Consider the following 14,895-nt stretch of genomic DNA (forward strand, 5'->3'; position numbering starts at 1 on the left):
AAATATTATTATATTGACGACATTGAGCCTGTCCCTTTGGTCTGTTATGGCATCGCAATGCAAAGAAAAAGGGCTTGAAATATATCCATGCGCTCAATGAAATTTCATAAATATTACCGAGTATTATTAACCTGTAGATTAATGTCCTGCACAACAACCACAAAGTGTCAAGAATTCACCTCTCTGTTGTGTAATATTGATAAAATTATCTGATATTAAATGTTTAAAATGAAACATCAGCGCTGATGTGGTGTCTTTTTTCCTCCTCACAGCTGTTCACTGCAACCTGAGCCAGAATGGAATCGACCACCAGGTCTGTCCTGAAGACATGACGTCCCAGCTGGAAGAAGAGGAGGAGTTTGTCGATGGCGGAGCTGTGCTGCTGGACGAGGACGGCCCGAGCTTTCGGGACATCAGCCCTCCTGCGTACCAGCGCCGCTCAGCGCCTCAGCGCTCCGTCTCTGAGTCAGAGCTGACCCGGGTAAGAGCTTCTTCTTGCTTGGTGAAGCAGCTCTCAAACTATTCATTCAGTTCGGTTGAATCAAAGTGATCCATTCGACTGGTTTGGAGGACTGCCATTGTTCTGGGCACACACAGCCTTGTTGACCTACACTAGAGTTTTCTCTCACTATTAAGCGCCTTTCACAAAATCGTCCAACCATCCAAGGGAGCTTCACTGATTTTAGAATTGCTTAGATTACAGATTTTCTACAAGGAAGTTCACAAAAAAACACTCGGTAAGAAGAAGGGGACACTGTCTGTTTATCTCTCCGACATGTGTGACCTTTAGACCACTTCGATCTGCCCAGTTTGTTTGACCAGGACGTCTCCAGTCCTGCAAGTCTGATGGATCTTGGCGACGCCACGACCGTCTCATACAGGGTGTGTCTGCAGGTTCCTCTTTAGTTCTCCAGTAAATGAGTGCCATTTTAATTCTGGCCAACAGAATCACTGTGATCTCTTCCTGGTGGAACAGTTCTGGCGATGCAGGCTAACGTTATGTCAGAACACTGATCTTAAATCTCTTCTTCCAGCTGTTTTCTTCATTGATCAACAGATGCCTCTGAGCATCGATAACTGTAAAAGGCCAAACGGGAATGACTGCAATGTTTTTCCAGATACAGCTGAGAGAAACACAAACTTAGAGACAGACAGAGACAGAGAGAGAGATTTGCTAGAACTAATAATTAGCTGCTGCGGAGGTGGGGATGATGACAGGGATTTCCATGTCTCAAAAAGCCATTCAGTCATATGACAGTAATGGCAGCAGCCATCACGCTCATCCTCCTCATTCTCATCCTCCTCCTCCTCCTCTTCCTGTCCTTTTTCTATCTAGCGGCACAAATACTACAGTTCTCAGATTCGCCACTAGGTGTCGCTGTAGATGAGTGGAATCGACTTTCAGCGTGCAGGAACATGTTCCTTAGAATTGCTTTTATTAAATGCGAAATAAAAGGCAGGCAGAAATATGGAGAGGCTGAGTAGAGATACATCAAGCTCAGAAACATCATTCTGGTGTTTATTAACCACAGAATAGATGGCTGACTGAGAGTAAAATTGGAAGTCTATAGTTGATTATGTATATTCTTATATAGAGAGATTAAAAGTAGCCCTTCATGCAATTTTTAGTAGAGTTTGTAATTTGGATAAGCTAAGGTGTTTTTATCTAATTTATTTTACAAGAAAATGAAGCATGAACACACAACAGAGCTACACAGCTGCTAAACAGGAACGACAGTCTCAAAAAACTCTCAAGATATTTAGAAAAGTCATAAAAAAAATAGATTTTCTTGTGTGACAGCAGGGTAGGACCTGAGCTTCTAATCTGCTCTGATGTCTTATGTTCTAAAAATCATCAAACCTTTCTTGAAGAATCATCCTTCACGCTCTGGTGGTGAACCCTGGGAAGAGTGGTTGGATTAGAAGTTGGATAAATGGAGGAGACAACTGATCAGGCACTAGACATGGACCCCACCACAGCTCTTCCTCTCTGGGGATGGCTTCATCAGATCTCTATATGCATACATTCATTTAATGCATGTTGCAGTTCCACACATTATGCTGATGAGTGAACTCCAGCACTGAGAGTTATTCCTGTGAATTAAACACAATTCTGAACGCCTGCAGAATCTGCCTGGCAAAGTTGGCTAAAAATGAGGGCCAATTTTGACATTTTTAACTGAGTGGGAAGACGGGTGACCTTAATCATGAGTCTGAAAGCTGAGAATAACAATGGTGTCGATATAAACAGCCCCGTTTACTCTGTGACCAGTGTCTCTTCACACGGGGACCTTCTGGCACTAACTTTACCAGCGGCTCACGTTCAGGTTAATTTTTCTTTCTTTCTTTTCAACTGCTTGTTGAACTTGTCCTCGCGCTGTTGCTAAGGTAACCTCAATAATAACGGGAGCTGCGTGGGACTGTTGCTTGTCAATTAAATCATGGCTAGATTCAAGCTGGCACGCCACAGTTGGACGCTTTGCACGTTCCCTCGGTGTAGGTGTTGCGTGAGCAGCACATGTGGATGCATTTATGAGCGAGTGCTTCTTTTCCTGGACGTGCTGCTGTTAGATGGAAAGCAGGCTCTCGTCTCCCCCCCGTGCTGTCACTCACATCTCTAATTGGCCCGCAGACTCTTTGAGCATCATCCTGTTTTCAGCCTCTTGTCTTTGCTGTATTCTCCCTGCACCTTGTGGCTCTGTTGGCAGACAGGACGGCCCCGGCTCACCTATTGTTCTGGTCCCTAGAAAAAGCCGCTACAGGCTAAATCAGAGCAGAATGGAAAACACAGATGGCCACTGACTCACCGACGGGTTCATGGAAAACAAGGGTCTACGCTTTCCTCCTTTGCCTGCTGCCTCATCTATCTTTCCTCCTGCTTCTGCTCTCCTAAACTCTCCGTCCTCATGCGCTTTCCCTCACTGTTGCCTCAGGCTTCCAGTCAGGGTTAATTAGCTTTGAGTTGCACTGTGTTTAATGGTTAATGTGGTTTTCTTCTTGAATCTCCCTGCTTATCCATGCACAGCTTCGCAGAGTTAAACCCGCCTATGTTTTTCCAGGGATGTAAAAGTACTGTGGAGTGAAATGAGTCTGAAATAATACCAGAAGCAGGGCGTTCTTTCATTTATTTTCCTGATTCGATGGCGGATTTGGGAGTCTGACGAGGCAACAGTAGCTGGAGTGCATGAGAGGTGACCCAAAAACATGCTGGCTGGTGTGGCTGCAGGGGGAGCGTCCCACTCGGCCGCCCAGTAACTTCTGCTTCCAGTTTGCCAGTTTGCTAGATGGAGAGTGGGTGGGAAGAAGCTGTGGCAAACAGAAGGAGAGAGGTAATAAGAAGCAAGTGAGGGGGGGGCTTCAGTGTATGCAGAGAGGAAGTGAGAAAGACGATGTGATAGATCTGACAGGGAGCGGTGAGACTGCGGGGGGGGTGAAGATGCCGTGCCGAGCTGCTGCCAGCACCAGTTATTCTGCTGTTCCTGGGTGGAGGAGAGACGGCGTCTCCATTTTCATGCTGCACCACGCAGCAGTGACATTCACTATTATGCTGGGGGGGGGGGGTGAGCGATATCTTGTGGGCTCTTCTGATTCTGAGACTCTGCCTCTGATGGTCAGCTGAGCTCCGTCTGAGGGGACAAGACAGTTATCAGTTTATTATCAGATCTTTTTTCACATATTCAGAGACGCTGCTCAGGTAGTGGAGGTCTTCAGACAAGCACTGTCACGCCATGTCATGTCTCCATGAGGGTGGCAGCAGAGCCCGACCAGGGCCCCTGCTCATCTGAGCAGCCTGAGTGTGATATATAGGCTGGTTCAGAGGGGGGTTTCTCCTGGGGAAAGAAGAGGACCAGACTCATCTGTGACAGTCGGCACAGTTTAAATGTGCCTCAACTCTTGACTGTCGTCAAAAATCGTATCTCTTCAGTCCAAATAGGTGCTTCAGTCAAAAGTCAGTAGAAAATCTAAGAAGTGAGATTATTAATTTGAGGTTTTTCTTTGGTCTCAGCCAGGATATGTGAAGCTGTCTAAACCAGTGGCCCTGTGGACCCAGCAGGATGTGTGCAAATGGCTGAAGAAACACTGTCCCAGTCAGCACCAGATCTACAGCGACTCCTTCAAACAGCACGACATCACAGGTACCGTCTGCTTGGGCTCTGTAGCACAGTCGACATGCATCCGCTCAGCCTACCTTCTGTCCGGACCTTCTCGCTTCCTCTCCGTCAGCCTCCATGTCATCAGCGGTCTCTACGTCAGTCATTTCCCTAACGAGGTTCCTCAAGGTCACCCTGGCGCTAATGACACTCTCCCCGCAGTAACAGACCAGCACTAATTGCCGTGCTCTTCACCTCTCAGAGCACGAATGATCACATTAATATGTTTATTTGTCGCCATCGAGGGCCTTCTCGCCTCGGCGGCGGGCTGGCAGGATAAATGGCTCCTCGGTCACGATGAGCACGATAATGACTCACGCTCGTTTCAGCCTCCTGCATTTTGACTGTTATATGTTTGCGAAGGGTGTTTGGAGATTTAGCATCCACTGTTTAATGGTCTGAAAATATGAATTTTGCTGCTACACAGTTCAAGTCACACATATTTCTCTGGGGCAGCAGAGGGAGGGGTCCCAGAGATTACCCATGGTTCATTGGGCGCGTGTTGAGCTGTTGCTGCATCTTGGGTCATTCTTCAACTGGATGCAAATGTTGTTTTCCTTTCATCTTGAAGGTGCACTATTCCATTTCATTTTTGCCTCAAATTGTTGGCAGCTTCCCGTGATCCGGGTGGGGGGGGTAGATGGAAAGGAAACCACGAGTTGGGGGCAGGCTGTACCCCATAGCAGAACAAACTGTGGTCCAGCCAATCACTGACAGGATTGTTAGAGGAGGGGGTGGGGCTAAAGGCAGATTTTGGGGGGGGGGTCATAGTTTTACATTCCCGTCAAAACACCGAGTTAAAAGAAATAAACGTTGTAACGCTGTAAATAAATACGTTTTTCTGATTGAAACATTCTGCTGCTGATGGCATTTAATTAGCAGATAAGGAAAAGGTTAATGCACACACACACACACACACACACCCCGATAATGATTCCGTTTGTCTTTTCTTGAAACATTAATTAACAGATCCCAATTAGAACAGGTCCAGCCACATCAAGCGGTCTCCAAGGCAACTCTTTGAATCATTATGCTGATATTTTCTTCTCCTCCAACAGTCTTTTAGAAAAGACGCGTGGACATTTGACACTTGGACACCGGGTCCATGTTTCCGTCGTCTGCGTCTGCATCGATACGTTTGGTCCGATTATTATCACATTTTCTCCAGACTTGAATTTCCCAGCTGTCGTCTCACTCGTCTTCTCCGGCTGCCAGCAGGACTCAGCCTTGCTTGTTTTTGGAGACGTAGTTTTCCCTCCATATAGCAGCAGATAAATAAAGGTGTTGCAGGTCAGAGTTCACACAGGCACTGTTGTCGTGAACCCGCAACAGCGATGAGAGAAATGCAGCAACTGGCTTCAGGATGCAGCAAGTGTCTCTCAGAAAGGCTCCTGCAGCCTCGGCCAAAGAAATCAATGATTCCCATCATCCCCGCCCAGACTGTTTTTACCTTCCAACCCCCCCAAAAGAGGCTAGAATCAGTTCGACTTCCCCCGTCATCTGTCATTAAAAATGCATTAAAGCGTCTAACGGCATAATTAGATATTAGTCCCTCATCTGTTATAATTACAGCCACACAAATCTTTTCTCCGAGGCAAATTAGTTAAACACACAATTTCCGAGAGCTGGGATTTAATCGGTGTAAACAGAGGGGATGTCAAAGGTCATGATGGAGGAGAGTGACGGGGGATCGTCGCCACTCAACTGCCACTACAAGCTGCAAACTTTCAGACTGGGGGGTTATTGCAGGATTTTACACTCATTAACTATGCAGAGATGTAAGAAAACAATCCTGTTACACTGAAGCTGTTCAGATTTAACAGTGCAGATTCACTTAAAGATGATATGGATTACAGGAGGAAAAGGAAAGGCAGGAATCCTCAGCCGCAGGTAAAGCCTGACAACCAAATCCAAAACATCCGTGTCAGGAAATTAAAACCTGTTATTTGTATCTGAATTCATCCCTCAACCCCCTCTGGGGCTGTAGAGTGGGTCCACGAACTGAATAATTAATGCTCTGTAATAGGAAAGGAGGCTCGTACCTGCGTCCTGTCCTGCTTCCTGGTGTCAGAGACACAGGAGACGGCAGCAGCAGCACAAACAAAGAGTCGGGGCTCTTCTCAGCTCTTTGCAGCTCAGTTTGACCCAAACTGGGCTCCTGTTGTACAGAACGAGGACTGGGAGAGTCCACGTCTCCGTGTCTTCAGCTGTGGCTGCAGGAAATGTCATTTATCTCATTTCGGACACTTAATTTCACAGATCCGCTGATAAAATATTCTTCTGTCCACCTTTGTAATTAGGAAATGAGCGGAAAAGGATCAAACTGTGAGGAATTAGAAAGAATGGACTCCCCTTATTAAAGTCATTAGTGTTCCTGTCCCCATGAGAACTGCTGCAATGACCGGGAAAATTACAGATTTAGAAATAAACGGCAGCCTCTCTCATCAGCACGGCGGTCACATGACTCAATCACAATAATCGCACTGAGCCGAGCTCCTCCTGAGAGTCCTCAGGAGCCGCTGAAGACGAGACGGCTTAGCTGAAACAGCGTCAGTGCCTGGATAAGTGCTACACACAAACCTTCTCCTCCAGTTGTGAGGTCATGGTGTTGGCGGAATGAACATCGGCGAGCCTGAGGTCGTTAGCTTTGGTTAACCAACAGCTTTACTCTAATGACCAGCAGACTGAAAGAGACCAGTCATGGTTCCTGCTGTTCCTGCTGGTTCTCCTGTATTAGAGGTTAACATCATCACTGACATCATGCTGCCTCTGGATGGTCCTACAATGATAATGTTGTACGGTCACTTGTTAAGCTGCTCCTGCTGGAGGTCAGGTGCATCACCCGGCACATGGCTGCACGGCTGCATGCGAGATTTCTACGTGCATTAGCTGCGATGTGGAAGTCATCTGTATCAGCCAGGTGTCTCTGCACGGCAGGGTCATCGTGGCGAGGGCGCGGCTGAAGTGGGAGAAGCATCTCGCATCGATGGTGATCTTGACCTTGATGCTTTATCTTCTAAGAAGCGGAGGCCTGCTGCTCCGTCTGTGCCGTGCTGGTGTGACAGGAGGGCGCATATTCCCAGTTTTCCCACACTTTCCTTTCACCCTGCGTATGTTTGTGCAGCACAGTTTAAGCTCCCATTTATCACCTCCGTGGCTGTAGATTCATCTGCTGCCGCCAAACACTGCTGTACACATACACCCGCGCACACACACACGCACACGCTCGCTTCCACTGTGTGTGAAGTTTCTGCAATGTTTGTGTGGTCATTTGAGCCCTTGTTTGTTTGGTGGGAACTGAACTATGTGATGCAGGAGAAACGTTAAAATGGGAGAAATGGAGGGAGTGTCCACTTAAAAAGATGCTGAAAGTATTATTTCCATGTTTATTTGAGGCTAAAATAAGGCGAGACAACATTTGACATCCTCAAATTGCTCTCTTTATCCACCTGTAATTTCCATCATGACAGTGGAGGAAACAGCAGCTCAAATCCAAAAGAAAGAATAAACCTCAAACACACTGACATGAATTACATTTTCAACCCAAATTCAGGTTCTTGCAATCATTTAAATCAACGTTATTGACGTTAGTTTGAAAAAGCAATTTTCACACACGGCTGGCCCACGTTGACAAACTCCGGTGTTCCCTGCACTAAAACCCACCACAAACATCTCAAAGTAAACTTTCTTTTTCACTTCTGTTGCCAGGTAACATGGCGAGGCCACGCCCACATTTCTGTAAATATGCTAGAAATTGCCCCATTCGTAACGTTTCGGACACATCAGATCCGGGGATCCAGATCCAGATTAAACTTCCGGAACAGCTTTTTGTGGTGCGTTCAGGAAACGCGAGATGATGGATCTGAGTGTTGTGGCCGGTCGGTCAGTCGTCTCAGTTGGGACTTTTTCTTATCTTAGGCCTTAGGAGAACTGTCCTCGGGCCCACTACTGTGTCCATGGGGTCAGTTCTCTTCCCCACTGTCCTCAGTCAGTCTCCTCTGTCCCCCTGTCCATGAAGGGGGGGGGGTCACCCTGTTAATTTCTTCTCCCTTTCGTGTCATTTTGGAGACGCTAGTTTATCTCAATATCCAGCTGATCACATGTACAGATGCAGATATATGGGTACATTTACAAGAGTGGGCTTATGGTCATGTGATGCTTTGATGTTTCTTTATGGACCAACTTATTTGACAAAGGTGTCTTTCGACAAAAACTTTCCAGTTTGAAGGCAGAAGGTCAACTGCTGTTAGCTGAAATGAAAGAAATCTCCGAGATAGCGTCACAGCTTCTAAATATCCGCCAATGTTTGAGCCAGAATCATGAAAGCAGCAAAGACGAGCCTCTGTTGCTATGCCAATCTATCTTTGGTTACAAGAGGAGGTGCCAATTGACGGTTGGTCAATATTTATAGACTTTTAGCAGCATGTGTTGCGTGCACATTGGTTTTCTCCTTTATCAGCGTGTTCATCTAATTCTTTTTTTATTTCTGTGTCGGCCATCTTTTTTTTATTTCTGAAGCCTTGTTTTCACCCTTTCAGACTCTATTCAGGCTTTTTACTTGGCAGCATCGACGCGTTTAGGTGCCACCTGGCTGAAGTCAAAAGAATATGGTGCTGGTCAAAAGATGTAATAATCTCAATCAAACAATGAGAGTCCTGGAACTAACCAACAACAGTTTAGAAAGGAAATTTTACAAAGAAAATCATTGGTCTTAAGTTAAACCACACAAACTTGCCTTTAAAAAATGGATGATTAAATGAAGGACATTATGAAATTATTCACATTTTAGGGAGGGAAAATGAAAAATGTATGCAATTTATATGATAAACTGAACCTCATGAAAAGTATTTATTTTAACGATGAAACTTTGAAGGCCAATATTTATCTTTAATTACAAGAAATTTGCATTTAGACTTTGTTTTCTAGAAATCCATAACAATGGAGGGGAAATAGAGCTTTATCTGCTATTCCAAACACAGTTCAGTCTTTTTTATGGCTTTTGAATTAAAGTGCATCGTTCTGACTGAAGGTCATGCGACCTCTAACTTTAATGGTGAACCAAAACTTCAAAACTCTGTGAACAACAATCACGTGAGTGAGCAACAATAGTTTGGAGCTTTTCTTTCTTTTCATTGATGTATCTGTTTTTCTCAGGACGCGCTCTGATGAGACTGACCGACAGGAAACTGGAGCGAATGGGCATCATGCAGGAAGTTCAGCGGCAGCACATCCTGCAACAGGTTCTACAGCTTCGGGTGCGGGAGGAAGTCAGAACCCTCCAGCTTCTCACGCAAGGTAGAAAACTCAGCATTTCCCCTCTCAAGGGAGCACAGGGTGTTCTGGCACAGGCTTCAAACCAGCAGCCTTTCAGAGCACACGCTGGATCTGGGGGGGGGGATTATTCACAGCTCGCATCCTGATAAATATTCAAATCATTTACACTGCTGCATGTATGTGTGCCATCGGTAGTCATGGCGATAGCTGCGTTTCTAAAGCAGGCGAGAACTGATGAATCAGGCATGATTAACAACCACCTGTCTGTCATCTGTCATCTATCCATAAATTTATCATACATCCATAAACACATCTATCCATACATCCATCTATCCATAAATTTATCATACATCCATAAACACATCTATCCATACATCCATCTATCCCTAAATTTATCATACATCCATAAACACATCTATCCATACATCCATCTATCCATACATTTATCATACATCCATAAACACATCTATCCATACATCCATCTATCCATAAATTTATCTATCCACACATCTATCCACACATCCATCCATACACACATCTATCCATACATCCATACATCCATCCATACACACATCTATCCATACATCCATCCATACACACATCTATCCATACATCCATACATCCATCCATACACACATCTATCCATACATCTATCCATCCATCCATACACACATCTATCCATCTATCCATACATCCATCCATACACACATCTATCCATACATCTATCTATCTATCCATACATTTATCATACATCCATAAACACATCTATCCATACATCCATACATCCATCCATACACACATCTATCCATACATCCCCCCCAGACATTAGCATGATCTACAGCTCTGACAGCGTTTGTCTTTAATCTTTGTGACTCACTAAAAATAAAATAAATGAAAATTGAATCACTTCTATTCAAACTAAAATAAATGATCAACCTTTGACCAAATTAAGACATCCAGTAACTCAGGGGTTTATCAGCCAAAGCTGGGCTTCCTCCTGTGCTACATGGACCCTCCACTGCAGCTCCCTGCAGTTTTCTCTCCCTTCTCTTCTCATTTTACCCACTGCTTCACATTTCCTGAACACCTCCGGCCTCCGTGGTCTCCTCTTCCTGCTCTCACACGGCTTCGGCAGCTGACCTCCTCATCAGCTCCCCGTAGCACTTCCATAATCAGTCTGTGCTGCTTCCACAGCTCAGATATTTCTCATTTTTCTGATAATGAATGTTTGATTATGTTGACTGTAAATGGATTTAAAAAGCAGATATAATAAGTATATTTTGGTTAATACTGTCCATTTGATGTGAATCTGATTTAATATTCATGGCCGAAAAATGCTGGTAAAGATTTTGAGGAGAATAAACTGCAATGGAGTTTTCCATTAATGAAAGACAAAACTATTTAGACTGTGCAGATTCAAAGGGTAGAACTCGTGTCATTATAATTTGCTCCTCTTTTCTTATTGAAATGCATCAATAACTCGGATGGACAGATCAGCAGGTCAGCACTGGTTCTGTCGCAGGAAGGCTGCTTATAACGAAGTCACCTCCAGGGTAACTGTGCTTCATACTGGAGCAAAGACTCCCAGGATCACTGCCAGACACAAACCAGTCGGGAAATCTGTTTCCTGACAGCTGACAATCATGGAACCCTGCGACTCACCTGATGGAGGATCACCTCAGGCTCCTTGATAACTCCTGGGATGTCTTCTCAGATGATGGGAGGCTGGGGGCTATTATTTAATGCACCTTGCCACTAGAGGGTAGCAACGCTGTTATAGCTTTACTTTTACAGCAGCCTTCATTTTTCTTTACAGTCTTGTAGAATTCATTGGTCATCCATGGCAATTCAAAGACAAGTAGTCTACCTCATGTATGGTTAATTAGCTCAATGGTCTTTTTAATAAGAAGCTTTACAGAAAATGTTCCATTACAGGTGTAAGATAGGTACATATGAATGATGTGCTGAAGTCAGCAAATTTCAGGTGTAATCTAAACCCAACATGGTTACACTTTCAACAGATGTCAGAGAAAACTGTAAGACGTCTTACTGAAGCTACAAGCTAATGTGGAATCGGAGAGAGCGAGGGACATCCACTATCTATAAGGAGAGAGAGAGAGAGCACTGGAGCGAGTGAGGTACACAATGGAGTGAGAGGGGAGCGTGAGGTGCTGTAATTACTGCAGTGTACCCAGGCAGAATTAGCTGGACGGGCAGTGATTAACCTTTAAGGCTCACAGGGCCACGGGAGGGAAATAATTAGATCCACCCCTCCCTCGTTCTCTGTCGTGAGGATGGAGGAGAGAAGATGAATGGAAGCTCATCCCTTTTTCCTTTGAGTCAACAGGGAGGGATTGAAGGGTTTCGGAAAGAGATACCGGTACCGACACACGGACTGATGCAGTTCTGAGCTAATTGAAGCTGTAGTTCCACCACATTTCTGTCAAGAATGGGTTTTATTTGAAACCTCAGCGACTCTGTGATTGTGTTCATTCTAAGAAGAACACATTGCTGTTATAGAAGATATTCCCTCACATCTAGAATTGGTTGAGTTTGCATCACAGTCTGGATGCAAACATCTGGACTGGATTGGTTGGATCTATTAGCAAAGCCTCGGGACCACAGGGGCTGCCTCTCTCTTTGCCTGACTGTATTTCATGCTCTTTCACCCAGCATAACTTAACTAATAAGAGGATTTGAATGTTTTGGTCGAAGTTGTGTATTTATTGTATCTTCATTCTCTTCTGTGCCTGTGGAGAGAGGGGGCTGGCTGGCTGGCTGGCTGGCTGGCTGGCTGGCTGGCTCCAGGGCAGGACCCCAGCAGGGTGCACTCACCTTCCTTTATATCTTTTATTGTTTTCTTCTTGACCTCCACCTGCATTAGAGGCAACAACACTGTGGTTTCCAGGGTCCTAAGGCCACTGAGAAATGCTGCCATGATGGGATTTATCCCCCCAAAAACTTTTTCCTGTTTAAACAAACCCTTTCTTTACTGTCCATGTTAAAGTGATCCACATCTTTCCTAAAGGGTCTTTTGTTTTCGACATTTTAGCGTAAGATTTGAAGGCATTTTTGTCTGCATCTACTGTGTCTAAATAGAGGAAATGAAACCAGATAAAATCAACCAAATGAAAAGTTTTAACGTCAACATGTATTAGAAAACAGGGAAATCCGGTGAGAATCTTAATAAACATGTAAAACTGGGTTTTATTAAATGATCTCAAAGACGATACCAGTGAGGACGACGACAGATGTCTGTGCAGATTCACCTCAGGTCCGTCCCAAATGCAGACACACTCATTATACGTTTCAAAGTTAGCTTTAAAAAGACCATCTAAAGAACACAAGTCCTGAGGGAGAGCCCAACTCTGTCTCCAGATGGATTAGTGTGACTTATGGCTTTCTATTAATGTCTGTGACATCACACCAAGTCACGAGTGGAGACGGCGTAAAATGAGAACTGTGATTAATTAGCTTGTTTTGCTGATAATAGCATTTAACAGTTCAGACTGTTGAAATTCCTCCTGCAACTGCAGCAAATCTCTCTAAATGAACGCTAATGTGAAGACTGGAAGCTGGTAAGACATTTCAGTCTATTCTCCTCCTCTTCTATAGTCAATTTCATGCTTCTAATCATTCTAGAGTTTTCAATAACAGCTGGGTGTCAGTAAATATGCCATTATGGGCTTGTGAAATCATCACTCCTAACAAAAACTTGAATTACACAGCTGACAGAGCTGAATAGAAGCTGGTTTTGGGAGGATTGGCTGCTAATCTGTGAATGTAGACACCAGCTTGCTGTTTATGCTTCATTTGCTGCAACAGAAACCTATTTCACATAGAAGATGGAGACTTTAGGAGAAATTAGACATAGCTTCATGCTTCCAGTCTTTTTTTCCTTTGTGCTTTTTTGGCTTTATTTATTAGAAGTTGGTGAGAAGTTTGCTCGCAGCAGACCTCACAGGACGTGCCTGCGCTGGTGGCTGGCTGCTTATTGGTTATAAACCCTTGTTATGAGACACAAGCCTGCAGGTGCTCAGCTAATAATTAATATGTATGTGTTACAGCTCTTCTGCCCTCATCTTCTTCAGGTGTCACATGGTGGTTCACATCAAGCCTTTGCACAGGTTACTGTCACGTCTGCTTATAAAGGCTCACGCTCCCGTTTTCCTCTCTGTCACAAATGGAGTCAAACATTCCACATGACCTGATTTCAGATGCGCTAGAGAGAACGATGTTCAGTCAGAGTCTCACTGAGTAGCTTCAGTTCGTCTTTGTGTCCGATTCAACATATGAGAGTCAGTTTTTACCAAAGTAGGCTCAACTGAAGATCAGGTAGAAAAACTGCAGTTCTTGGATCAGTAACTTTAAAAAGGCCTTTAATTCCCAACAAACCTCACAATTAATCAGCAAGATGTTGAATAATATTAGTTTGGCACCAATCAGGCCCTCATTCTTAAAGGTGAATATTGAAACGCAGCAGAGACGCTGATGAGTCGCTTCATTAAAAGTAGCATTCTGCCTTCATGGGCGGAATTTCAGATCTATTTTTATTATTATATTTAACCAGCTCTGACGCTTAGACTTCAGCTGCTATTTACACAGTACCGGTAAATATAAGTGAAATTATGACACGCAGCTAGACGTTGGTGCTGTGTGATAACCTGTAGTCTGTTGAATTAAAGTGCAGAGTTCAGGTTTTATGAGAGAAAGACTTGATTAACATTTGCTTTGGTCTTTTCAGACATCCTTTGGAGCAGGTGGGCAGGGGAGAACTCTCATTATCCCACCTCTCTCCTCAGGAATCTGCCCTCTGTGGGGCTACTTCCCCTTTAAACCTCCCCTGACTACATCCAGACCTCTCTCCCTCCGGTCCTGCTCTCTGTTCTGCATCTCTGGCTTTTTCTCGCTTCGAGCGAAGGTCAAATGAATTCCTTTTTTTAGTTTCCTGTCAGAAGGTTTCTCTCCGAAGGTGCTCCATCTGCAGCTCAGCGAATAAAAGATGTCATTAAGGGGATGAGAAGTGTATAAGTGATGTTCTCATCTGCAGAGGTGTAGACAGTCAAGGAAAATCACCTCACATCAGTTACATCGCAAAAATTCTGCCGATTCTTTCAGGTTTGTCGTATGATTCCAAAGAAGACTGAGTATTACAAATGCTGCGGTGTAATTAAGTATATTTAAAAACTGTTTAGGATTAGGAGCAAAAACCCAGCAACGGGATTCAGTCCAGGGAGAGAATCACAGAATAAGAAAATGGTTTGTTCCATCCCACAACCAAAACGGAGCCCAGTAAAGACAGTAAAGACCAGCAGGGAAGGAGGCACAACAACATCTTACAGCGTTATCCCAAGTGATTCTTTGAATTTAAAGTTCAGAAGTCGATGACGCCACCCTGTAGCTCTGAAACAAACAGCGCTGAAGACACTGGTGTGAAAGTAAAGGTTCATTCATCTAGGACAAATTGAAG

At 44.4% G+C, this 14,895-nt stretch overlaps 1 protein-coding gene across 6 annotated transcripts in view; it reads left to right on the plus strand.

Annotated features, from left to right (window-relative positions):
* Positions 1-14,895, plus strand: part of samd12 (sterile alpha motif domain containing 12) — an 81,580-nt gene that overhangs the window by 10,598 nt on the left and 56,087 nt on the right. For all 6 annotated transcript variants that reach the window (XM_029845149.1, XM_029845151.1, XM_029845154.1 and 3 more), the window contains 3 exons: positions 273-481; positions 4,007-4,136; positions 9,306-9,446. In XM_029845149.1, the coding sequence (XP_029701009.1) occupies positions 273-481; positions 4,007-4,136; positions 9,306-9,446 (480 nt within the window). The remainder of the gene's footprint in view (positions 1-272; positions 482-4,006; positions 4,137-9,305; positions 9,447-14,895) is intronic.

Source organism: Takifugu rubripes, chromosome 12 (genome assembly GCF_901000725.2).
Source record: "Takifugu rubripes chromosome 12, fTakRub1.2, whole genome shotgun sequence".
Classification (NCBI taxonomy): Eukaryota; Metazoa; Chordata; class Actinopteri; order Tetraodontiformes; family Tetraodontidae; genus Takifugu; species Takifugu rubripes.